Raw genomic sequence first — 26,292 nt, 5'->3', positions numbered from 1 at the left:
ACGGTAAAAAAGCTCCACCCTATATTTTGAACTTTTATACGAAATTCTTAACAATTATTTTAAAATATCTTTGTAGTTATCCACGTTTGTTTTATTTTCAAACAGATATTGGAACATGAATCTATTGCTTAAAACCCTAAAAACAAAATTTACCATAAGATGTACTTAATAAAAACAAATTAGAGCACAGGTATGCAAGAGCACAAAGACAGATATAAGTAATTTTCTTAAAAATTAGTGGTATTGTTGTTCAAATTCGTACAGAGATCTGCTTTTGTAGAAAAAAATCAAAAGGTTTATTAAAGAAAAGGTTCATATAAACCCGCATGCCATGAAGAGTAAAGGGGTTTTCGATTAACAAAAGTTAATGTTTTTTTACATTAACAATATTCTACGTTGACCTTTTGACTTGTTTCTATTTCCAAAAAGCAAAAAACCTCAAAATAAAACAAGGAAAAATTTTTTTCCAGTATACATGATGTTGTGAAAAAACATCAGAAATTGGATCAAAAATGTTACGGAGATGTATTTTGCTTAAAAGAGATTAATAAGTAAAATCATGAAGACTAAATCATTGAAAAATGTCTTTTGATTCTTTCTGAGCACCGAGGACATTATTTATTGAACAGCCCTCGTATAATGACCAGCACACAGTGGACTAGCAAATGAATGTTCTGTCTTTGTCAAAATGAACCTACTGTTTTTGAAACTACTTTGACTGTACAATGTATTTGCTGAGAAGGTCATTATATCAATCATTTAAAAGAGATTGCGAAATGAAGACTTCAGACGAGACTGTTAATATTTTTGTTTCATCAACTAATCACGACAAGTTGAACGAACAGTAAAGCATGTTCTTTGTATCTATTCAACTGCTATTCAAACACTAATGCAGATGAAAAGGGTATATAGCTATATATGTAAGAGAAGATGACGATAGAGTTATCTTGTTTATCATAAGGTTTTATTGTTAGGTTACCATTTAAGGCTTCTAGTAAAATATAATAAATGCAAAATAGATATGTCAGATTCTTCTATTTTAAGTTCACTGGGATATATCGAGTCGACAATTGATTGTAAAAAAAAAATATTGTTATTATTTTAGCTAGAGGTAAAGAAAGAGGCTTGGTATCCTGTAGAGTGTCAAGGTCCTCTAACCGGTATAATGTTGATGTTGCTCCATTATATGTACAGTCGTTTGGCCAGTTCCGAATTTTGACCAGTTCAGAATACATGTAATTATCAATTTAAGAGCTGATAATTAATTCATTCAGAGGTGTAAAAATAAATTGATACCTATGGTAAGAAGGCTTATCTATGAGTGACTGAATTATGCGTAGTTTTGATTTTTTGCCGTCAGTTCGGTTTCGTTATCGTACTTGAAAGAGTCGACATACTTTTACAATGCAACAAATCTGAATCACCTTGACGTGTAAGTCCGCAGAAAAACCTCGGTAGCGACACCAATTTTTCAATAAAACAACATTTCAGGTATCAAAAGTAAGTTTGATATGTACTCAAACAAATACTGAAAACTTTTTTAAAATAAATATTCAGAACAATGAAAGATATACCAATATATTTGTGTTGTCATTTTACTAGTTCCGAATACCAGTTATAAACACTATTATAAATTCAATCTTCGTTGTTTTCTTTATTGTAAACGTGACTTATTACCCCCACCCCCCTTGAAAAGCAGGGGGAAGAGTATATAGTGAAAGGATGCTTGTCCATACATCCGTCTGTACGTCTGTCTAGCTGTCTGTACGTCCGTCTGTCTGACATGCTTTGGGGCACCCACTTAATTCTTATCCACAACTCTTCCTCCACTGAATGAAATTTGATAAGGCTTCACAGAATTTCACGATTTTCACAGAATCTTTGTTAAATAAAGCCAAAGTGCACCTTTTATTTTAATTTTTGATCCGACACATAATTTGGGCCCTCTTAATAGCAAAAAATAGATACTGCTATTCCTTCTTATATTGAAGGGTATACCCATCTCTTATCCGCAATTCCACCTATAACACTGAATAAGATTTAATGATACTTTCAAAGATTCTTTATTACATAATGCCATTGTAACCTCTTATTTTACTTTTTGATATGACCCTGATTTCGGGTCTTCCAGAGAAAAATACATGGACTTTGTCATGATAATCATATAGGAGGCGTGGGGTATCATTAAAGTGAGCTCAGTGCTCACAGTACCTCTAGTTTCTCTTTATCTTTTGGAAATTCAAATGACTTATTGGTAAGCAATTAATTTAACTTTTTTTAGGCATGCCAAAGGATAATGTGTGGGACAAATATTTTTAAATTAAGGATTGAATTGAATGGGAACCGCTAGGGTATTCGGAACTCGTCGGCTTATTCGTAACTGGTAAAATGAGTACCTGTGTTAACTTGCTAAATAATTTTTTTGGGGGAAGGCTGAACTTTTATGAAACAATATTTAATTCCACAAGTCACTGAACTACCTTGACAAAAAACTTAGATTTTGAAATAATGCCTCGTATATTTATACATGTAGCACCGCCGAATCGATTTCTTATTCGGAACTGGTCAAACAACTGTACATGTTCCTTAGTTCAGATTTTACTTTTTCTTTGTTTAAATACAATTTGTTTTGTTCTATGCATATTATTTGACCTGCTATTTGATGAGAGTTCAAACAGGCTTCGTCTACTATCCAATTCAATTCCATGTATTCTACATATTTACATGAATGCAATATGGTTTGAATAATTCAAGGCACCGTTTTGATTCTCGCATATTGGCATATTTTTATCAGGAGACAGTGTGATCTAGTCAGAGATCGATTACGGCTCTCTGAATGTTAAAATTTATTATGAATGATTGAGCAAAGGGGAATCTTAGGAAAAATTATCGCACGAGAAACAAACCCCCAAAAATTGAACATAAAACTAACGGTGTGCTTGCTTAGTTCTTCATATCTTACGCATTACCAAGAGAGTTGTTTGAATCAAGGCAGGCTTATTATCACAAAAGCCACCATTTCTAACAAAAATTCTACAATAATGGGATTATTTAAGTGAGTCATTCGTTTATCTATATTGGGAAATTCCGAGGTTCCGACGGAATTTCCGTTATTTTCTGATCATGACAAGGAACACACGGCTGGTGTCGCCATGGCACCTGATCCCACCTCTGATGTTTCGGAGGATCGTTTTTGCTCTGCTCTTGTTTTGTATTGTTTAATGTACATGTACTTTTGAGCTTGAATACCGTTCGTTATCTCCATACAGTGAAATTCAATACATCACAACTTAACAATTGTTCGTAAATTCGGTAATTCATTGACGGGTATAGTTCAGATTCAAAGGATCGCATGATGTTCCTAAGAAACACCCTGTCGTGAGGTAGACATACTAGTAATAGGAAACAGACCAGGGTAAATATTGCTTGTAAATAAGGGGCTTTTATTGTAGCAATCCGCGTTGCGAAGTGGTAAGAGCGTTTCCTCTAGAGTCGTGGAGTATATTGTCTAGATCCTTACGTCGCGGTTTCCAATCCCATCTTCAGGATGTGGGAACCAGTCATTTCAATAAAACCGTATTTTTATAATATAAACCGTGATCCCATGTCGCAGTAGGTGCTGTACATGTATGAAAAAAAGGTCGCTCACTTGCTCAAAGCTTGGTCACGTTTGCAGATGTGTTTGTTTCTCAATATGAATGAAAATTCTAGGAGAGATGGTAAACAAAACCCAGAGATTGTACATCAATAATTTGAAATAATCGAATAATGTAGTAGATAATGAACTTATCATCGAATACTGCAGGTAAATAATGGAGCTACATGTACCAACCGAATACACGTACTATGTATTTGTTTGGCGGGTTATTTTAGCAGATTATTGTCAACCTTTTCTGTATACTAGCATTTATTTGGATGTACACGTTACCTTCTTAAAATGTAACAAATGTGTAGTGCATATTCACTAACAATCTAGGCATTCAGACATTTCAAGATTTTAAAGAGGCTGGGTGGTCGTGGCCATTTTTAGACTATTTTGATCTCCTTTAGAAAATGAGCTCCATATAAAGATATAATAAAATGATCAAATTTTAAAATAAGAATTTATGAAATTTTCTTTGCCAAATGATAGTTGACAGCGTAAGATATCATATCCCAAAATTTAAGATATATCTGTTGGTTAATGAAAAGAATAATTTGTTGACCACATAGCCTCCTTAATTCAATTTCTGGATCATGATTGAAAAGCAATACATAATATTCCATATGTACAAAATTATTTGAATTTCTATTTTTTAAATTTGCCCTCTTCCTTACGAGATAAATATATTAAACGCGTCTGTAAATACGCTATTGCAAATTTATAAAAGAGGGAATTTTTACCGATTATTATGAAAGTATGTCGTCTGTATCCTTAGAATGACACAGCACTAAGGTTTCCTTTTTTCTTTCATACGCAGCAACAATTTACTATAGATTTGCCCAATTTGATGTTCGCAATTTTGTTGAATTCAATTTCAATTTTTTTTCCATCATACATTTAGAAAATTGTCATAAATAGTGAACAGTATCTTTCTCCAAATGCTACGGTGCATTTCCAGATTGGAGAAGTGTATGCTTTAATCGTCATGACGAATTCCCTAGAAACAAATATTTATGCAGAAACGAATGACAAATTTCCATTAATTGCTTGTCCAAATAACCTGTGCAGTTTTCCCCTGATTAGAGGTTTACCTAACACTTATTGAAAAGGGTAGATCGTGATAGAAAGTTAGTCATAAAAAGGCAGTGAAAGCTATTACAGAAGGAAGTCACATGTGTTTGAATAGCCAAAATCAAATAAACGTTGATCCACTTATCAAATGAACTTAACTTCGATCCTTTCTTTTGCCTCAGAAGAAAGTGTTTTCGTTTTTTCTTATGTGCATTATCAGGGGTGCGATAATAAGCGTAGCTGCTACGTAAAGCTCTGCTCTAGAACGGAGAGCTAACATCTACGTAGGGAGCGCTAGTATAAATATTTGATGCTAAGTACCAAATCCAAGATGGCCTCCTCAGTTGCAACTTCGAGACACACACGATTTTAACAAAAAAAGGTATTTTTTTCTACATTTGAGGGAATTAAATAAAAATATACATAAATATTCGCTCGAAATAAACTCGTTTTGTTTCAAAAATAAGTTTTTAATATATATTTTTATCCAAAATCTAATATTTGGCGGCAAAACTAGCTATCTGTTCACCAGAGAAAGATAGGAAATTTGTGGAAATAACGTACAGTATTCAAGCTCAAAAGTAAATAAACTATACAAAATTGGAGCTGAGCATACACAGATCTCCAAAACAACAGAGGTGGGATCAGGTACCATGGATTAGTGAACATTCCCTGCTGACCGGTCAAAACTGCCGCATGCTACTTGTCGTGATCGGAAAATAACAGAAAATCTCGTCGAAAATGCAATGTTTATAATGGCCGGACAATTAGTTAAACTGTATTAAAATTATCGGTCAGCATTTAACTTATTATGATAAATTGTATTTGCTGCCAAGGTCATTGTATCGACATAGAACTTACACATGACAATGATGAGTTAAAACGAGATCACTAATATTCTTGTTTCAGAACTTTGTCTATAATTTACCCCGTCTTAGAAATTGCCAATACATAGAGCATGCTCTTGCGTATCGAATCAACTGAATATAACCCTGTATGCAGGTGATGACTGATGAGAGTAAAGGAAGTTGACGATTGAAAAGTTAAAGTCATCACGTTTATCATAAAGCAGATATATATCAGATATATATCAGAAACTAAAGCTTATATTTAATGTCAACTTCATAGTAATTGTGTGTACTTGTCTTTACATTCAGAATGAGTACAATCAGAACGCAATAATATTGCAAAAGACGATTGGCAAGTCAAGAAAATTTACAATTTCCATTTATATTGAAAAAGCAGCTGTCAATGAAATCAAAAAGCCCTGTCTTTAATTTATCGTGGGGAATGGTTGTATATAAAGTTAAAAATTCGTAAGTTTTCATGCTGTCGATTTTGGTAAAATTTTGAGATTTCAGATTTTCCAAAAGTTCCCTGAAATTTTCAAGTATCCATATCTGATTTACACCGAATATATTGTTGCACAGTACATGTACACCTATTGTTGCACAGTACTCCTGTAAACTCCTCATTAGAAAGGGATCTGTGGGTAAAGGCTGTCGTATCACTAGTAGGATTAAATCCATTTCCTCTGAAGTTTTTTTCCCTTCACTACTGTTAATATTTTAGTTAGGAGTACAGAAAGGGGTTTGTTAGAAGATTTACTTGAACCCACTGTGTATCTTTGTTTGTAAGGATTTTTATAAAGTTTTGGAATCCAATTTAGATATGGTTATTCAAATTTAGTCTGGTTTTAGAAATATTAAAAGATTTCAAAGCTGATGTATGTTTTTGAAGAATTCGAATTTCATCATTAGAAAGGGAGCTATGGGTATAAGATAGGTTACCACTAGTAGAATTAAATCCCATTTCCTCTAAAATACAATTTAAATATTGCGCCTTACAAACAAAGACAATGTTGTTATATGTTGTTGTCAGCAGGAACCAGTACATACTGTCCATGTAATCTATCTCAGTCTTTTATTGAGCAGATTTTGACACTCTAATTAAACATACATCTGATACATTTAATCCATTCTGACAACGTGTTCAAGGTCTTTTTCATGTTTTGCCCATCGTCTGGTGTAATCTTCAATAGTATCCATTATATTAATGAAATTATGACGCCAGTAAAAAGATCGAGGTTCCCTAAATTTTAACCCTTTCAAAAATAAAGATTTAAGGTCCTCATTATTTACTCTATATATTTCCGTCACCAGTAATTCGTATCCATCAGGACTTAAGTTGCAGGTTAAAGAAGAACATGAACAGGAAGGAGGATTGTGTTTCAGATATTTGATATCTAGGCTCTGTAAAGTTTTCTTGTAATTAAAAAGTTTGGAAGCAGAATTCTAATTATATCTGTATAGGAAATACATAATGTAGTCTTAAACTTGAAATATGGTGGAAAATAAGACTGGATCCATTTGTGATTAAGAATATGACTAATATGAACCCCATCAATTCCTTTGTTGGTATATTGGACTTTTTGAAAAATGTGTTTTTATAGCTACATTTTCTTCTGCAAAACGTGTCAGTTAAAAAAAATCTATGATTTGCAACATCCATCATAGCTGTCTGTATATGAAACTTAAATTGCCAGCCCACATATATCAATATATATATACGGTTTATATTATATTGACCTTCACCACATGTTGTAGTTTTGATGTATTATTTAATATTTATGTCTATATTGTTAATTATATATTGCTATGTTTATGCCTAATGACACCGATTGGTAATAACACTCAGACCTCAATTCTTTACTGTATTTTCTGTTGTACAGAAATTTTTCTTCTGAAATCATTTTTAAAATTTTTTTTATACCCCCTATTAAAAATAAGGGTTATTGTTTGCACCACAGGACTTTAATCATAATAAAACATTTTACAAGTAAAATAAAGATTCCCCATACATCCCATTTTTTTAAAGTTGAAATGTGGTTAAAAAAAAGATAGGCCATTTTTGTGATTAAGAATACAACAATATTAGCAGTGGCAATTTTTTTTTTGGCATTTTTTTTTGAAATGTGTTGTTATTTTTTTTCATTTTTCCTGAACTGATCCAACCTTGTTTAAAATAAAATACAGTAAATAAAATAATGATTTGTTTTAAGGACAACACTTTGTTTATATCTTGTACTGGGAAGAGGTCAATGACAACATAAGCACATTTTATTTAAAACAGAACTGATATATAAATATATTTTTTTCAAAAAATCCCTTCGAATTCGTAAATACATGTACTCGTATTTTGAATTAATTTTTTCCTCTAAGGTCTAAAGCCTTTTTTTTTTTTTTTTTTTTTTTAGGTATTTTGATTCCAAAAGCATATAATTTTCTTTATCCATACAATTATATATAGACCATATAAATTGCATGATTTTGTATTTATTGCATTTTTCTTTAAGGTAAAGTTGGATAGGAAGCTAATAATACTGTAATGTGATCGAATATTGACTCCAGTTTATCTAACATATGTTTATCTAATGACTCTTTCAAACTGAAATGAAAATACACCACCTCGTTGGCATGACCGGCTTACACAATAATTAGTAATAATCATAATGACGCTGGATTTAGCAATACTGTGAGACCGTGATACCAAAACGATGCCCACTGTAAATTTTGGCGCCTGAAACTTGATACAGTGAGAGTGTCTAATGAAACTTACATGTTGTTTAATGCAGATGTTATATTCTATTCTGAATTAATGGTTTATTTTCTGATATTTTATTTCTGGGAAATTTTCTTACAATGAGTTCGCTGGGAAAATTAAAATATTACTATTATGATTTCAATATAAACCGAAATTTAATTCCTGATTTGATTCACATATGTCAAAATATATTAATCTTGATGTTAACAAGATCATTTGAATATCATATTTTTCAAGAAATATATTTGATTCCTAATTTTTCAGATCAATACGTTGTTTCCAATAAGATTGACAAATTATAAAAGTATACTTATCAAATGGTAATAAACAGTTAATTTGGAATATTCTGAAAAAATATTTGTGTTAAGTTATACCTTTTTGAATTATAATTATGGCATGTTAGCCAAAATTTTAATAGAAATGTAAAATACACTATTATAATTTATCTCAAACTAAAAATGTATTGATGTTTTACCTATTAATATTTTATTCTAGAATCTTATACTAAGCCAACTTTTCAACTTTAATTTGTAATTTTAACAGAAATGTAAACTACATTGTAACAATCTCTGTATGTATTGAAAGTTTTCTAACATATAATATTCTTTTTTCAAAAAACATATGAATGAAAACTGTATTTATAACCTAATATATCTTAACATCACACTCAAGTTAAAAAAGTTAATAAAAGTATTTACATTTTGTTAATGATGTTCAGTAGGCCTTTGTCAATCATTATAATTGGTATAAAATAGAATTAAACATAAAATATTGCTTTTCAAAATATGTAAATGGTTATTATATTTGTAACCGCCTATCATAACACTGTGCTCAAGCTAATAACAAAATAAACAAGTAAAAGTAAATTACATTTTTGACATACAATCTTTGTTGTGATAACTGATATATTTTTCTTTAAATAACGATAATTTAGTTCTCATTACACCTTTTAAAATTTCAATTTCGCTGAACCACTTTCTATATTAGGTACTATAAACTGGAATTATTTACCAATATGAATTAGTTGATTAAAAAATGTTTAAAATGGTATCTTTGATACACTCCAAAAGTAGTCACTGCACAAATCGACTGTCAGAATTTTGGATTTTAATCAAACTGTATGTATCGGAAATCGCCTTCGGTATATTGCTTTAAAATTATAAAGATACTATATCAATGATGAATAATTAAACAACTCCATCTAGATCCAGCATTTCCCATCTTAAGAGTAATAATTAAGAAAAAAATTATTGGTTTATTATTCATACATTAAATTTTAGATTTTACTTACTTGACAACTTTCCCAAATTATATGACAACCTTGTGAATGTTGTATACATGTCTGCATCCGCTGCGTCCCGAATGATTAAATCCCCGACACCGCTGACAATCGGAAGTTTAAGGTACTGTGCTAGTCTCCCGGCCGCTACGAGAGTAGCCGAACAAGCTGGTCCTATCACTGCGTTCACTTTATAAACGTAATGAAGTTCCGAAAGGTGTCCGATCACGGTTTCTTTGGGACAGAATCCAGTATAGTTATGATAGGTAGGAGTAAAGCGTATTCCATACTTTGATTTTGAACGTTCAAACGCAATATCTAAAGCAGGCCCTACTCTTCGTAAATCAAATGGTTCAGCCGCGCTTGTCATTAACAACACTCCAACTTTTACATCAGTTACAGAACTGGTTGTTTTGAAAGTAAGAAATAAGAAAATGAAAATGTGTGTATGTGAACATTTTCACCGAATTGTATCCTTATAACATATCAAGCGTCTTCAAGAGAATCATTCTGGCATGAAGCTTCTGGACTTTGGGCTGCTACTGTCCACTAGACCCACACAGACAAGTCGTTGAAATGTTATACCATCAGATTTCACTCTAGATATGAGAAATTGATTAATTCGCTACAGAAGAGTCAGCCTATGTTTAGAAGTATCGGATTTTCATTGCCATAAGGATACCTAATTTGTGATGAATGCCATTCAAACAGCGTGTTTATTGCTCACAACTAAGTAGCACTTCACAAGTTATTTCTTAAATTTGAGTGCGAGTGATTGAATAATAATCACCTTTGTATTGAGCCTGTGCCATAAGTGTGATATATATTTGTCAGAGTTTTTGTTTGCCGATGTTTTTATACATTATAATCTGTGATGATTACCAATATCTAATTCCCGTGTGTGAAAAGAGGTGATGGAATGGCTTTAGTCGAAGAATAGGTGTTTATGGCGCACTACCTACGCCAGAATGTATACTGTTGTGAAGAACAGTAAACGTTTAATACAACCATTTGTAAAAAAGAGGGAACTAATTTAATATAAATCGTGATAGATATATCCAGTTACTGTGTAAAAAGTTGTCTCTTCATCATCCAATCGAAAATAACTAAACAGATTACATAAATCTGTAAAGAACTTTTAATTATAATGGTATGGAAGATTTTATTTCAAATGTAATGGTTACAAAAACGAGGTTCTCATTCTCAAATCAGCTTTATGTCTCACTGAATAATTTGGCAGTTAAAAGTTATATAACTAAATTAAATATATTTTCTAAAATCCATACCAATAAATACCACCAGAAAGTAGCATACCTATAGCATATACACTTTCTCACTCCTTAGAACTGTACTTCAATACAAAGACCTTTTTATAAGAAAATGGGTGGTTGCATTGCATGGATAAATTTCTTGTAAACTACATGTTGAACTAATTACATATCCAATAACATGAACACAACAATTAAATTTTTCCAAAAAGAATTGATGTTCCAAAAAGTTATGAGGCTTGCTTAAATATTTGTTAGTAAAGTACATGAATATGACTATAATTAATCAGGAAATGAAGATGTATCATTCTGAAAATATGAATTCATTAATTTGACGCATTTTTGGTTTTAAAGATCAAAGTCTGAAAATGACTCATTTCAAAGGTTATTTTCCTTAAGAAAATAGTGTTCCACATTAATATTTGGATATTTATTGTAAAAAATTTTTAAAAAATCACGTATGTCAAATCTTTTTGGGCAATGTCTGTGGATAATATTATCTGAAAGAAAAATGCATGTTTAGAAGAAAATCCAGGAAAATGCACGTTTATGACGTTACAGTTTGCTTTGAGAAGGCATAAGAGATGTATGATCTTTATGCATGGAATTTCAATGATTCAGAAACCATGAGTTTTATTTCTTACATCTTGAACTTTCATTTTTAAGAAAAAGACAGGATAGGATCTGTTCTGAAACCGTACTTTGTTCTTTGCAAATGACCATTGAAAAGGTAAGTATCTTTAGGAGTTCCATTTTTATTGAATAAGCAACTGTCAATCATCTCAAAAAGCCTGGACCTTAATTTATCATTGGGAATGGTTGTGTATAAAGTTGATAAGTTTTAAATTTTTGATTTTGGTGAAATTTTGTCTTTTCAAATTTACCAAAAGTTCCTTGGAATTTTGAATCACCACATCTGATTTGCATCACTTCTCGAATATATTGTTGCACAGTGCTCCTGAAGTTTTCCTTCACTACTTCTATTTTAGTAAGAAGTAAAGAAAGAGGCTTGGTAAAGCATTGCTGCCTTGAAATAGATACTCCCACTTATATGTTCGTTAGATATTTATCCTAATGTAATAAAAGACACCTAAGTACATGTAAACTTCAAACTTATCTAAAGGTTACCTGAAGTTTTATTTGTGTATTGAAGTTGGATAATTTTAATACACTTATAAAGGTACAAATTGCGAGGAAGAAGTGAAATGTAAAGAATTGAAAGAGGGGTCTTGCTAAAAATACTATTTCATTTACAATTTGTGAGTTTTGTTTATACAGAGGTGGGGACAGTGTCATGAAGGAGCCAGCATTCTTAAATTTTATATCACAACTCTAAACTTCAGGTAACCTTAAGATAAGTTTGAAGCTTACATGTACTCAGTTTCATTTGAAATAAAAAACAATCATTCACAAAATTCTTATGTTAGTAAAAATGATCAAATGATTTTTGAAAATTCATGTAAAAAACACGCTATACTCGAATATGAAATATATTTAATGAAAAAAAAGAACAAATCAGACTTTCCTTGCTTACGCATTATTGGTATAGTTTGTAGTTAGCCGGAACAACCCAGTTATCCATTTCTTTAGAGAGTAAAATTGCCACTGGGGTATATAGTAAAAACAAGTAACATGATAAAGTTTTCAATAAGTAATATATAACTTTCCAATTCCAGGAAGATTCATGGTTCTCTCTTTGCTTGGGCTAATTTACTTCCAACTTTGGAAGCCTGTCGGATTTTTCCTATTACCTCCATTAAATTGTCAATGAAATCTGTTTTATCATCTGAAAAAAAAATTTAAATGATTGTTTATGTTCAGAATTGCAGGGGATCTTCATTTATAGATAAAGGATGCTGCTGAGCGTTCTTTATCTCATTTCGTAAGCAAAATCAGGATAGGGTTATAAAGGTTACCCTAGCATCATCAAATCATCGAGGTTTGAATCGATATACAGTGTAGTATAATGACGCTATAATGCGTTGACAATGAAGTGATGTTGCGACAATGCGATGACGAGATTGTGAGATAGCGACAGCACGATATCGATGGGGTGATGATGCTGAAGAAATGTCCACTGTCGCACCATCGTAAACGCATTATCATGCCATCGCAGCATCGTCATTATGTTATCGAATCATCGTCATTGCATTATATTTACATTCGCTGTGTTCTTCTACTAAGCAAACAGTAAAATTGATTTGAAAACCATTTTCGTGTATACTCATGCGAAGAAATAAACACGGAGAAACGTGCATTAACGTAACTTCACAATAAGGCTACAGCGACGTTAGTAAAAGTATAAAAATATAGGCTGTGAGAAATTCAAGTATTGAGTATATTTTTGGTGCTTCCAAACATGTAAAATGTAAATATAAGGAATGTTTTTAGTTTAGTGTGAATTATTGGTGTGAGAATCACACAGACTTGCACGTAGGGATATTTTTCATGAAGCGCTAGCGCGCTTCAGGAAATATGCCTATGTGATAAGTCTGTGTGATTCACACACCAATAACTCACACAAAACTTAAAAACATTCCTTAAATGACGCCATCGAACCTTTAGGCGATGATGCCATAGTGAACTACGTGGCCTAATCCTATTTATTTTTTTTATATTCATATGAAGCAGAATTTGTGCAAAATCTTATTCGTGAAAAGAAGAAAACACTTTCTGTGGCCTTCAACTCGACATTTAGATATATCGACGACGGCAATGAAAAACGGTAATTTCCATTCCTACGTCGATACGATATATCCTGGTGAGCTTAAGATAAAAAATACTACAGAGTCTGACACATCTGTTTCATACTTGGATATTTTACTTAAAAAAGACGTTAACGGTAATCTAACTACCAAGCTATATGATAAACGTGATGACTTTATCTTTTCTATTGTAAACTTCCCTCACTTATGCAGCAATATACCTTCATCACCTGCATACGGAGTATATATATCTCAGTTGATTCGATACGCAAGAGCATGCTTTGAATATGAACACTTTCTAAAACGAGGTAAATTATTGACAAACAAGTTGATGAAACAAGAATAACAGCAGTCTCGTTTAAAGTCATCATTTCGTACGTTCTATGGTCGATACAATGACCTTGTCAGCAAATACAATTTATCATTGAGTCAAATGCTGACTGACGTTTTTTCTACTAATTGTTAGTCCATTATTTATACACTGAATTGACGACAGATTTTTCCAATTTCCCGATCATGACAGGAGCACACAACAGAGAATAGTATTATTTGCAAAGAACTGACAACAAAAGTCAACAGAAAAATCTAGGATTCGCGAATAAAATACCGGGTTTAGCCTAATTTAATATAGAGTAAACACTACATGACACACATACCCTCACAAACATTAAATGTTGACTTTTTTAAAATGATAAAAATGTTATAACAAAAATAAACATGAAAAGAAAATGTCTACTGTACATAAAGTTTATATTTACCTTCATATAGGATTGGTACACAACAGTCTCTAACATCCTCTAAACCGTTTTCTCTACATGGAACATCTCGCAATATAGTTTGAAGCTCCTTCTCAAACTGTTCAATTTGTTTTGTGAATTGCTGGTTATTCAATCCAGCAATGTAGGATTCATGCATATTGCGCAAAGTTCGTAGAGGAGCTGCAAATTCTCCCATGAAAAACTCTACAAATTGTTTAGGTTCACTTGGGTGTTCAGGTTTCTAAATGAATTCAAAGAAATAAATGTGTGACATTTCTTTAAGAATAAAAAATCAAGAGGCCTATGGGCCATTTTGCTCACCTGAGCACACGTGCTAGGTAAAAATACAGCTCAGTGTTATCTCGTAAACAAAGTGATCTACCCCCCCCCCCTTTCCGTCGTGTTTTAAAAAAAAATATGAATCTTCAATACAAGCAGATGCTTATATGTTAACTTAACTACTAATTACCTTTCTTTTTCTGTTATGGAGAAGATGATTTTTTCCTATATATTCTTATGTAAAATTTTGATCCCTCATTGTGGCCACAACCTAACCCCAGTGGTCATTATTTGAACAAACCTGAATCTAGAGCACCTAAGGATGCTTCCATTAGTTCCATATAAAAATCAAAATGACCCTGTGTTTCTTGAGTTAAAGATGAAAACGTAAAAATTGACGACAGACAACGGACAAGGTGAGCTTAAAATATTAAAAAGTTAATATACGTAAATTACAACAATAAATCAAAATTGTGTAGTTCAGTCGAATTACCCGTTTTACGAAAATTTGATACACTGTGTGATTCTTAAAATGATTCAATGCAAGCTTTTTTTTTACAATCTTTTACCAATTCAAACTTTTTGAAATCGATTTTTCAAAAACGTATTGAGTTTGAACTCATGAATGTAGGTATTTGAAAAGAAATCAAAGAAAACCCCATTGATAGCTTATATATAGTAAATTGATATTTTCAAGAACCTCTAAAGGTAAGGTGGAAAAAAATATGGTCTAAAATTCCAAATAATTTGAGAAAACTTACTTTATATATGGCATACATATTCACATCAAACTGTCTCCTTACACCTGCAACATTGGATTCCACTTTACGAACAGATCCAAATTTTTCTATGCCGTATTGCGAGGACTCAATCTCATCTAGTGAATGAATCGTTTTCCCAGATAATGGAATGAACTCGAATAACTTTACAACACACTTATTAGGATCAGCGTTAATTTCCGTCATTTTTTGTTTACATCTTATAGCCAGATCTGAAATACATATATATTTAAATTGATTTTATACTCATAGTTCCCTTTTTAAGGAAGATATTCTTCAAAATCATATGTCAGTTTTGAATAATTTTAATATCCAAAAGAACCAAAATTAATTTGAACAACCATATATACACATGTATACTGGATTCCAAAACTTCACAAGAATCCACACAAACAAAGATACATGTACATAGCGGGTTCCAGTAAATGTTCAATCAAGCCTCTTTCTTAAATTAACTCCTCACTAAGATATTAACAGTAGTGAAGGAGAAACTTCAAGAGTACTGTGCAACAATATATTCAAGAAGTGGTGTAAATCAGATGTGGATACTTAAAAATTCCAAGGAACTTTTGGACAATTTGAAATCACAAGATTTTACCTAAATCAGCAGCTTAAAAACTCAAAACTTAACAGTAGTTAAAATAAGTAAATTTTCTTACCTTGCCATTGGTCATTTGCAAAATTATTTTTTGTTAAAAGACACTCTGATTGTACACACAAATACTCTGAAGTTGACATCCAAAAGATGCTTGAATTTCTGTTTGACAATATCTATGTTGTTTTTGGAGACCAGGTCTTAGAAAATCTATTGAAATTTCCATGGGTACCAATTGCGCCCCGTTATTAGTGGAGCTATTTTTGTATTCAGTTGAAAAAGAATTTGTGCAAAATCTGATTCGTGAAAAGAAGAAGACACTTGCTTTGGCCGAAATATGTGTCGGATCAAAAAGTACTAGCTAAAGGTTTGTTACATGTAAAGATCTTTTGGAAGATCTCTTCCTCCCTCTATATTGTTTTACGGTAATGTGTAAAGAGGTATACTCGTGGTGTCCCATGTTATTCAGAAGCCACCACACATCACGTCATAGGTAAGAATATAATGGCAGTGTCTATGTTTTGCTACGGGAAACCAATATGTGTCGCATCAAAATGTGAAATAGAAGGTGCTAAATGGCATTATATAATGAAGATTCTCTGAAAGTCTCAACAAATTTCAATAAGTGGTATAAGAGGAGTTGCGGATAAGAGATGTGTACCCCAAAGCGTAACAGACGGACGTAAAGACAGAAGGGCGGACGAACATCCCGATTACTATATACGCTCCCGCTATTCAAGCCATAACAATAGTAAATTCCATTTATATATCAACTCAATACATCCCAGTGAACCTGAAATAAATGACCCCACTGAGACTGCCACATATGATTCATATTTCGAAGTTTTAGAGATTATAGAGGATAAGAACCAGCTAACAACCAATGTCTTTGCAAAAATGAGATGGTTTTATCTTTTCCGTCTTTATTTTTCCTTGTTTATGCAGCACTATACCGCTATTAACTGTCAACTATTAACATAGTGTTTACATCTCAAAAACTTATTCGATACTCAAGAAAAAGTTCCGAGAATGATAGCTTTTTAAACCAAGACTGATAGACAAATTTCCTTGAAAGTAAGCATTTCGCAAATTCCATACATGGGCGTTATAACGACCATATTTACAAATATTTCACATCATGGGTCGCATTTCGCCTGCCATGTTTTATACCAACTCTTAGGCCTTTTTTATGCAAATTTCGACTGAGGAATATTCCGTCTATCAATACAGAGGCTCCCAATGGATGTATCAAGTCAACAGGGAATGCTTTCCCTTCAAAGGTACATGCATATGATCCCCTCTAGGATTTGGTGGCAGTTTTATGCCCGGTTTACAGATTTGTTTAGTTCAATTTTTTATATCAATCGCTTTAATTTTGTTACCTTCACTTCTGCATCATTTTGTTTTTTATCAGATTGGTTACAATTTATTCAGCCATTCTAGGGAAAACTTTGGAATTTTTCAAAACTTTACGTTCAATGGACAATGGATAAATACAGAAAAGAGTGACACATCGTAAAATCTTGTGATCTGTAATTACTCTAAATTACATTTTTTCTTCTTAACATTGTGCTGTTTATCAAATCAAAGTTAAAAGAAATATCAAGAAACACTTACTAGTAACAGCATATTGTAAATAGTTCATAAAAAACGCCCAGGCTAGACCGTACGCTACATTCCCCACTGGAGATAAAGACTTCATTGAAACTGGTTTGCCTGAAATGAGAAGTTGCATTTATATGCACAGTGGTAATTTATATACATGTTTACATAAAATATCAATGGTATTAATTTCAAACTTAAATAAATTTTATACTTTGCACATAACCTCAACCTTTAAAAAAAGAATATGGTATTCTTTGTTATTAATATGAAAAATTTCAAGCGGAAGATGTAGATTATATCAATTTCATATTCAATCTTAAGAAAAAAAGTAAAAATCGTGTAAATTAAGGCTTGGAAATTTTAATGAAATCTGATTTTCCTATTTGTCATGTCATCTCATAATTGACTTCTTTACACCATTACCATTGATGATGTCAAGGATTCTGTTTTGGTACCCCTCCTCTTTAATGCTGATGTATGTCACCCATCGTATGAAGTCCGGAATGCTACTGGCATCAGAATCTATCAACACTGGTATAACTCGGAGCTCGTTGTCCTCCAAACTACAACTTAAGACATTTGCCATCCAGAGTGGCATGCACTCAGACTTAGTCACGGACATAGCATTTCCAGACATAAATAAAACCACCCAAGCAGCAGAGGTCAATCTTTGTTCTGTTTCATGAAGGCTCTGGTCCGGCATTACTACCTTACTTACTCGTTTCCCTTTCTCCTCTAGAGCAACCCTCACTTTTAATGCATCACTGGAATCGCATTTAGAATATAAAAGACAAACATCATGTTTGAACCTCTTCTTGTTACCGGGGAATGGTTGTTGCTACAAGTTTTAAAAACAATTCATTATAGAACTAGCTGCAGTTCTGTAGCTCTCCGAAAAAAATATCTTGATACATGTAGACCGGAGAGCTACAGTGCCGCCCATTGAAAAAACTGTATATTTATTGCACACAAAAAAGTGCGCTCGGTTCTGGATTAATTCTTCCAAATTCTTTCCTCAATTGCAAAAAAGAAAAGATTTCAAAAAATTCCTTTATCCTCAATCAAGCACTCTCGAAGTTGACATCTGCACGAAGCGTATTGGAGCGAATTATCTTTGAAACCAAAATGGCAGTATAAATAAGTGAAATGTTCGATGATTACAATATCAGGGTCAGGGGGACTATTAAAAACAACAATTATGAGGAATGTTTGGTTTTGGAAACAGCGAAAGAATATGTTAGGAACACACGGTTAGTAATATTTTGAGATTACAGTTTTAAAAACATGGAGAAATAAATCGAGAACCGAGCGCACTTTTTTGTGCGCAATGAATATACAGTTATTTCAATGGGTGGCACTGTAGCTCTCCGGTCTATCAATATATTTTTTTCGGAGAGCTACAGATCTGCAGCTATTATAGAACTGACTATTAAATAAACGAATCACATACTTTATGAATGTTAAAGGCTTTCATAAAAAAAGTGTTCGATCCATTTCACTTGCTTCAACATAACCAAACACTTAGTTTATCTGCTTAATACCCAGGAACGAAAAACTAATTTTAAAATTTTGCATTTCAGGGTATGATCAATATAAAACCACTTAAACTCAGAACCAAGGGACCACAAATTTAACAGAAGCACTTTTGCTCGTGATAATCATGCATTTTACTAAATTTCAAAAAGCTAACATTTTCAATTTCCAGGTAGTAAGACTTTATTTTTTTTTTCACTTTTGATCGATAGAGATCTTGCCTATCATGAAAATCTTTACAAGTTATCAGGTGATCACAAAGTTAACGTCCCATTCCTAATGATATTAATGATATACATGGTTTAAGAGTGATTGCTAAACTTACAGGGGAGAAGAAATTTGAAAAACACATTTATTTTAAATACCGGTATCTGTAAATAATTTGAAATTTGAAAAACACATTTATTTTAAATACCGGTATCTGATTTTAAAGACTACAGTTACACCTACTCCTCTCTGAAATATTAACAATATTGAAGGAGAACCTTCAAGAGTATTGTGCAACAATATATTTGAGAAGTGATGTTAATCAGATATATCTACTAAACAATTCCAAGGAACTTTTGGAAACTTTGATATCATACAAATTTTACCGAAATCAACAGAATAAAAACTTGAGACTTTTCAACTTTATATACAACCATTTTCTAAGATAAAAAAGACCTATTTTTTATTCATATGAATCAGAATTTGTCCTAAATTTTATACATAAAAAGAAAAAAACACTTGCTAATGCATTCAACTCGACATTTAGATAAATCGACGACATATTGTCAACTTACTATGGTTATTTCCGTTCTTATTTCGAAACAACATATTCCAATTAGCTTGAAATAAAAGATATCAAAGAGTCTGGCACATCTGTTTCATATTTAGAAATTTATTTGATAAAGACATTAATGGTAATCTAAAACCAAAGCTTTGGGATAAAAGTGATGAATAAAACTTTCCAATCGTCAACTTGCCATACTTTTGCAGCAATATATCCTCATCACCTGCATACGACATTTCTCAGTTGAATCGATACGCAAGAGAATGCTCTACGAATGAACAATTTCTTAAACGAGGTAACGTATTGACAAACAAGTTGCTGCAGCAGGAATATCATTAGCTTGTTCAGGAAGAGTCATCATTTCGTAAGGTCTATGGTCGATAGAATGGCCTTGTCAGCAAAGCATAATTTATCATTGAGTCAAATTTTGACGTTTTTTAAACTAACTGTTAAACCAGACCATTATGTATACACTGAATTATCGACGAATTTTCCCGTTATTTTCCGATCATGACAAAGAGCACACGGCGGGTGAGACTGGTCATCAGGGGATGTTTACTAATCCTACCTCTGATGTTTTTAGTGGTCCGTTTTTGCTCTACTCCAATCTTGTATTGTAAATGAACTTTTGAGCTTGAATACTGTTCTTTGTCCCTATGTATTTCATTTACAATGATTTAACGGTTCCACGGTTCCAGAGAAGAAGTAAAAGATATAATCGGACGATAGATCACAACAGACAAAAACTCAGTGACAATCACAATCTTACTCACGACATAAGAAGGTCCAGCTTTAAACCGCTTAATGAGTTGAAATGACGGGGTGGCACTGTCATCTTTCGTCTCATCTGTAAGAATTATCAGTCATTGGCAATTTAAACAAACAGCAATAATTTTTATGAAAGTTTTACATTTTCTCATGTCGTAATATCAGTCTCTTTAATAAAAAGTTTCTTGATTGAGACTTGTTACTATAGAATGTCGTGTCCATTTTGAATAAATAGATATATATGCATACGTTTTACCTTGTACCTTGTACATAAAGTATCACTAGGAAAGAACTTGTATAAAACAGTAAAAATGAGATGTAAAGAAGTGATCAAATCTTAATGGGAGTTTAATTGGATTGATCAATGGTTATCCATGTGGATTTGTGGAAGCATTCAGAGAAATAGACATTAAATCAACTGATTAGTCTATCGTATGGTACATAAATACAAAGACGTTTGTCTTTGCAAAGACTCTTGAGTCAGTTTGAATATTTATTGGATAACGATTGGATATATTTGTAATACATTATTTGCATCCTAATTTTTCTACGGATCACTTCGAGAAAAGATTCACAGGGATTGTATTTTTTTTTAAAGTGTGTCCAATCCTCCAAGACACCTAACCCGAATTTTAGCATTTTCATTGAGTACTCTTTCATTTCGTATGAATTTTAATATTTAATTGCATGTTTGTATTTAATCAAATTTAATTTCAATAAGATATCTTTTTATTTATTTCATCTATAGTTAATATACATTAATTTTTTTTAATTAAAAGAAACCTACCATCAAACATAATAACTTCTACCGTGCCAATTAACCTGTCATTTAGCTGGTGATTCAATATCTCCTGGAGTTTGTAGTAAAATCTCTCTACTTCCATCACTCTTTGTTGGGCTGTAATATGTCCTAGAATTTCTTCAAACACTTTTCCTATTGTTCCAAAGGCACTGGGGATTTCTGCACAACAGTAGTACTGCTGTAACACACATAAAAAGATTCATTATGCCAGAAACTAAAAATATTTCTTGGTTGGTTGAAATTTTTCTTTCTTTCTACGGGTTAGTATATCCACTTAGATTTATATTGTATATCATATACATATTTAGAGTAAAAATTTCAAACTAAACGTAATGTAAGTACATCAGTATAAAATTACGCAAAATTTAACTGATAAATGATAAAAAACGGATAGCAAAAGGTTACCTGAGTGACTCAGGTGACCTAAAATAGTGTGCATGTAACATCATATCAGTGAAAGACTTTAAATTCCAAATTGCTCCCAAATGTACGAGGATCTCATACATGTAACTTTTATTTCCTTTCTCCTACCTGTCCATCATCATCTGACACCCGATAAACCACAGGTGTGTAAGTACGAGGGGAACCATCCACTGTTAACTTTAAGGAGAGTTTGTCAACCTCCGAAATTCTTGTGTCGTCTGTTAACTTAGGGGCCCTTCCTGATCGTGGCAGGAGAATAAAGAACTTTTCAAGAAATCTGCCAGGGTTTTCTCTGTATGCATCAGATTCTCTTATTTTTGTTGGAATTTCTGAAAATAGTATTTTCATGTACAGCTTGACTGAAGAATCAAGTACCTCCTATTCTAAAGTTTATCATTTTCAAATTTTCCATTAACAGAATACTTGTGAAAAGATTTGGACAGAAAAATAAGAGATATAAATGATATTCGAAATCAAAGTTTCTACAAGGAACTTTACCAGGAAGGATGAGTTTTAGATATCCAGTAAAGTGACTCCATGCCAGTCCTGTCGCAAAGTTTCCTGCCGGGATTACTTTTGTCAATTTTATATCATCCTCTGAGAAGGAAATATAATAATCGAAATATAAAAATAAACTATTTTGTACTAGGGAGGGTGTGCCTGTTCTTTAAAACAAGGCCAAGACTCTAGGACTTTTTAAAATGTAACAAAACGAAAAAACTTTAATATCCTTTTTGTAAAACAATACAACCAACTCAAACCATCTTTAGTAAAAAAAAAAAACGAAATTATTTGCTCTAAAAGTACTTAAAAACGTTATCAATGAAAAATTCTTTTAACAAATACATTTTTCAAGGTTAAAAGACAGACTTCATACTTCAGATTCCATTAACACATGTGCATCACCTTTAATGTGTCGGACCACAGCTTCCAGACATATCTCCTGGCGATTATAGTCCAACTCCACAATGGTGGCATTCTGTAACATGGGAATACTGGAGATGTTCTTCCGTTCGAATCCATGGAGCGTCAGTATCGTGAGACACAGCTGATCGGTTTTCACACACTTCTCCAAGGCTAAAAACGTCTCCAGAGAAAATCTGGCATTGTTACTATTTTGAGATAAAATAAGCAGCACTTTCCTGGCATTTTCGATGGCTTTACTTGTGGAGGGCATAATATTACCTCCTGGATATTCAATCTGTGGCAGAGCGTACGTCAACTCGTGCGAATCGAAATACTGTAGCACAGTTTTAAACACTTCATATTCATCATCTTGCTCATAGACAACAAGGGCGTCGCTTTCCCTGACCCTCTTTAGCCACGAGTCAAATTGATCTTCGTCGTCTGAGTCTCTATAGTTTGATTGAGCCATTTTACCTTATGATTTTTGACAGACGATCAAACGCTCAACTGAAGGAAACAAAAACAGAATGCATATAATATACATGTAATACAAACAAGTCTGTATGTCACCAAAGATATTACATGTACAACATTCTTATGAAACAGGTGGCAATTTGACCAATTTGATGAGCTGCCTTCAGCGAGGGTGTTATGGTATAAACTGAATTGAATCATGTCGCATCTTCCTTAACTTTATTTTGATTTCTATACATATCTGTGTTTGAAACATTCTTTTCTGTTCTCAGTGCTATTGATAGATGGATTTTTGAAAATGAAGCAGGATGAAATGTTGTCTTCTCCTATAATATCTACATCCTACAAGGACGTTCCTGTCAGATTTAAATTTTATATAATTTATGTTATTTTATCTCGACACTTTGTGGTTCATCATCATTCATTCTTTACAGATTTAATTACATTTGTAAACGAAATGAAAGTAGAACAAATAAATCAAATTCCTATCAAATATGTGAGGATCTCATCAGAAAATGAGATGTAACATTTCAAGAACGAGTCGGTTCTCTCTCCGTTATGGCACGCCAAATTCATAAAAATGAGCTAAACATTTATTTCACAGTTGATAGACTAGGTTTATCGACTGTAAACTATAGTTCACAAACCGTAAACTATACTTAACAATTCGTTAACTATAGTTTTCATCTGTAAAACCATATTTAACGGTTGTTAACTATAGTTTACTGAGTTTATCTGTCTGTAATAAAGCGATAACAACAGATTTTGTTGATAAACATGGCTTCACGTTTGTAAACTATAATTTACAATCGAAAACTATAGTTGTTAATCATAGTTTCACAATCGTGAAACTATATTTATTAGTTAACAGTTAACTATAGTTAAGAGTTGTAAACCATAGTTTACAAATTGTGAAACTGTATTTATCGGATAATCTATATTTTGCAATCGCAAATGATTGTTTTCGGTGATAAGTATAGTTTACGGTTGTGAAACATAGATTATCGCGTTAACTATGGTTTACAGATGTACAATATAGATTAACAGTCCTTAAACTATAGTTTATAACCGATAAACCTAGTTTATCGATTGTGAAACTATGATAAGCTCATTTTTGTGAATTTGGCGTGCCATACTCCGTGCTAAAAACAATTTAAAAGTATGTTTTCATAAGAAATTTTAAAAACCAAGAGGGAATGAACCTTAATATTTTTTAAATTACCAATATAAAATTAATAATTGAAAGAGGCGTTGATTGTTCTTGTTTCAAAGAAAATTTTGGACTGATTTTGGTTGCCATATATAGAGAGTTAAATTAAAAACGAAAGTAGATTTTATAAACAAAAAATAAAAGGTTTATAAACATTGTGAATAGCGAACTCAGGATGTGAATAAAGGCAATTAAGCTTAAAATTATTTCAAACCTCGTTTTAAACAGTTATTCCATGTTCTGTATACCAGCCAAACTCTTTGTACAGCTACGTGACTTTGGAATGAATTGTGTCTAAAATTGGAATCAAAGTTTTCCTGTTATCATTTATCGTGTTACTTTCGTTTTGTGTGTATAAGTATAAATATAACATATAAATACTTATATTATTATGATAATTCAAACGTTTATGTAAATTTTGATATACAATAGCACAGATGAATATAAAAAATGAATTCAAACCTACCTTTAATTCTTGTTACGGAATGCATATATGTGGTTGTATGGACATTTTGAACAGTGAAAATTTCCAAACTGTCATGGATATCCCGGCTTGAATTTTTTTCCTTAGTACTTTCTTATTGGACAAGGTTAAAGTTTTTTTTGTAAGTTAAGAAATATTTCAAACTGAAATATACACTTCCAATACTTTGTAGCAAACGCCGTTATGGGAGGGGGAAGCAGTCTGTTTAAAAAATCCGATTTCATATTATTATATATATTCATTTTATAAAAAAGATTCAGAAAAACTCGAATAGTCATTTTAATTAACTGGCTTCACCAAAAAACACGTGATAGATTCTTAGCGCTCCAGATTAATGACAAAACTTATGAATTGAATTTTTAAAAATTATATGCATCTCATTCGTAAATTAAACGTATAAGCATGGACCCTAACAGGTGAAAATCAAATACGATTCGGAAAGAATTTTAACACTACTTCATCTTAATGTAATAATGTATTTCCATCAGTAAATCCATTTAAAGAAGAACAGAATAGCATACCGGTAATAGAGTACTTTTGAGAATATTCATAATTTAGAGAATAAAGAATGTAATTTCTGTACTGAAAGGAAAAAGAAACGCATAAGAAAATAAGATGCAAAAATATTTTGACTATGTGGCTGAAAATTATGAATTTTAATCATATCCGTTAATTAGTAATTCTTCACTAAAATCGATGGTCAAAACTGCGCAAACCATGAAATGTATGGCGTCAAGTTGGAAAGTGTTAAAAAGTCAAAAACACACGCAAATTGATGATGACAATTTTGTGATCACAATTTGTAGTGCCAAATGGTACATTAGAGTAAAAGACATCATTTTTCAATATTTGATATCATGGTATGGTTAACGGAGGTTACATGGGGTCCAGTAATTGAATTAAAAGGCAACAACATGTTGATGTACAGTTTCTTTTGAAATTTTGATACCAAATTTTTTTTCCAGTTGTGAGAGAGTAACTTGAAATGTTTCCAACCAACCTTGACGGTGACGTTGGCGCGTAACAACGTCGCATCAAGATAGGACTTTATGTCACCTCAGTTATCGTCAAAACATTATATCTGAAACCGATATTTATGCTACAGACTATCATACTCATAATTTTCACCCGAATACTGACAGAAACTCTATGCTCTAATTTGGTCCGCGAGCTTGGCAACTTTATGTCGTCAATTTTACTCTCACACGCGCACGTACGCGTCGTATGTGTAATGTTTTTCACATGTTCACACTGGGAAAATGTAGCCAGTTTTTGACGAGATTTCTTACAAACATTTACGTATACCAAATCAATTAGATTCTGTTTATTCTATAC

General features: G+C 32.3%; 2 protein-coding genes across 2 annotated transcripts in view; both read right to left on the bottom strand.

The window, feature by feature from the left end:
* LOC134248460 (atrial natriuretic peptide receptor 1-like) overlaps window positions 1–10,008 on the bottom strand; it is a gene marked incomplete at its 5' end in the record, with an annotated part of 31,506 nt that extends 21,498 nt beyond the window's left edge. The window contains one exon of the mRNA XM_062730858.1: window positions 9,609–10,008. Coding sequence (XP_062586842.1) covers window positions 9,609–10,008 — 400 coding nt within the window. The remainder of the gene's footprint in view (window positions 1–9,608) is intronic.
* Window positions 10,009–12,270: 2,262 nt separating this feature from the next.
* LOC134248495 (uncharacterized) lies at window positions 12,271–24,824 on the bottom strand. The gene is made up of 11 exons (XM_062730892.1): window positions 24,688–24,824; window positions 22,790–23,296; window positions 22,382–22,480; window positions 21,992–22,212; window positions 21,446–21,638; window positions 20,664–20,737; window positions 18,009–18,423; window positions 17,598–17,696; window positions 15,368–15,597; window positions 14,328–14,568; window positions 12,271–12,650 (listed from the first exon to the last, which is right to left on the bottom strand). The coding sequence occupies exons 2-11, from the start codon at window positions 23,256–23,258 to the stop codon at window positions 12,547–12,549; spliced, it is 2,145 nt and encodes a 714-aa protein (XP_062586876.1). The 5' UTR covers window positions 23,259–23,296; window positions 24,688–24,824; the 3' UTR covers window positions 12,271–12,546.
* Between the last annotated feature and the right edge of the window lie 1,468 nt (window positions 24,825–26,292).

The sequence above is a fragment of the Saccostrea cucullata genome, unplaced genomic scaffold (genome assembly GCF_032062105.1).
Source record: "Saccostrea cucullata isolate Sc308-1 unplaced genomic scaffold, CSIRO_AGI_Scuc_v1 ctg3400, whole genome shotgun sequence".
Taxonomy (NCBI): domain Eukaryota; kingdom Metazoa; phylum Mollusca; class Bivalvia; order Ostreida; family Ostreidae; genus Saccostrea; species Saccostrea cuccullata.
This window is presented reverse-complemented; position numbering and strand designations above follow the sequence as displayed.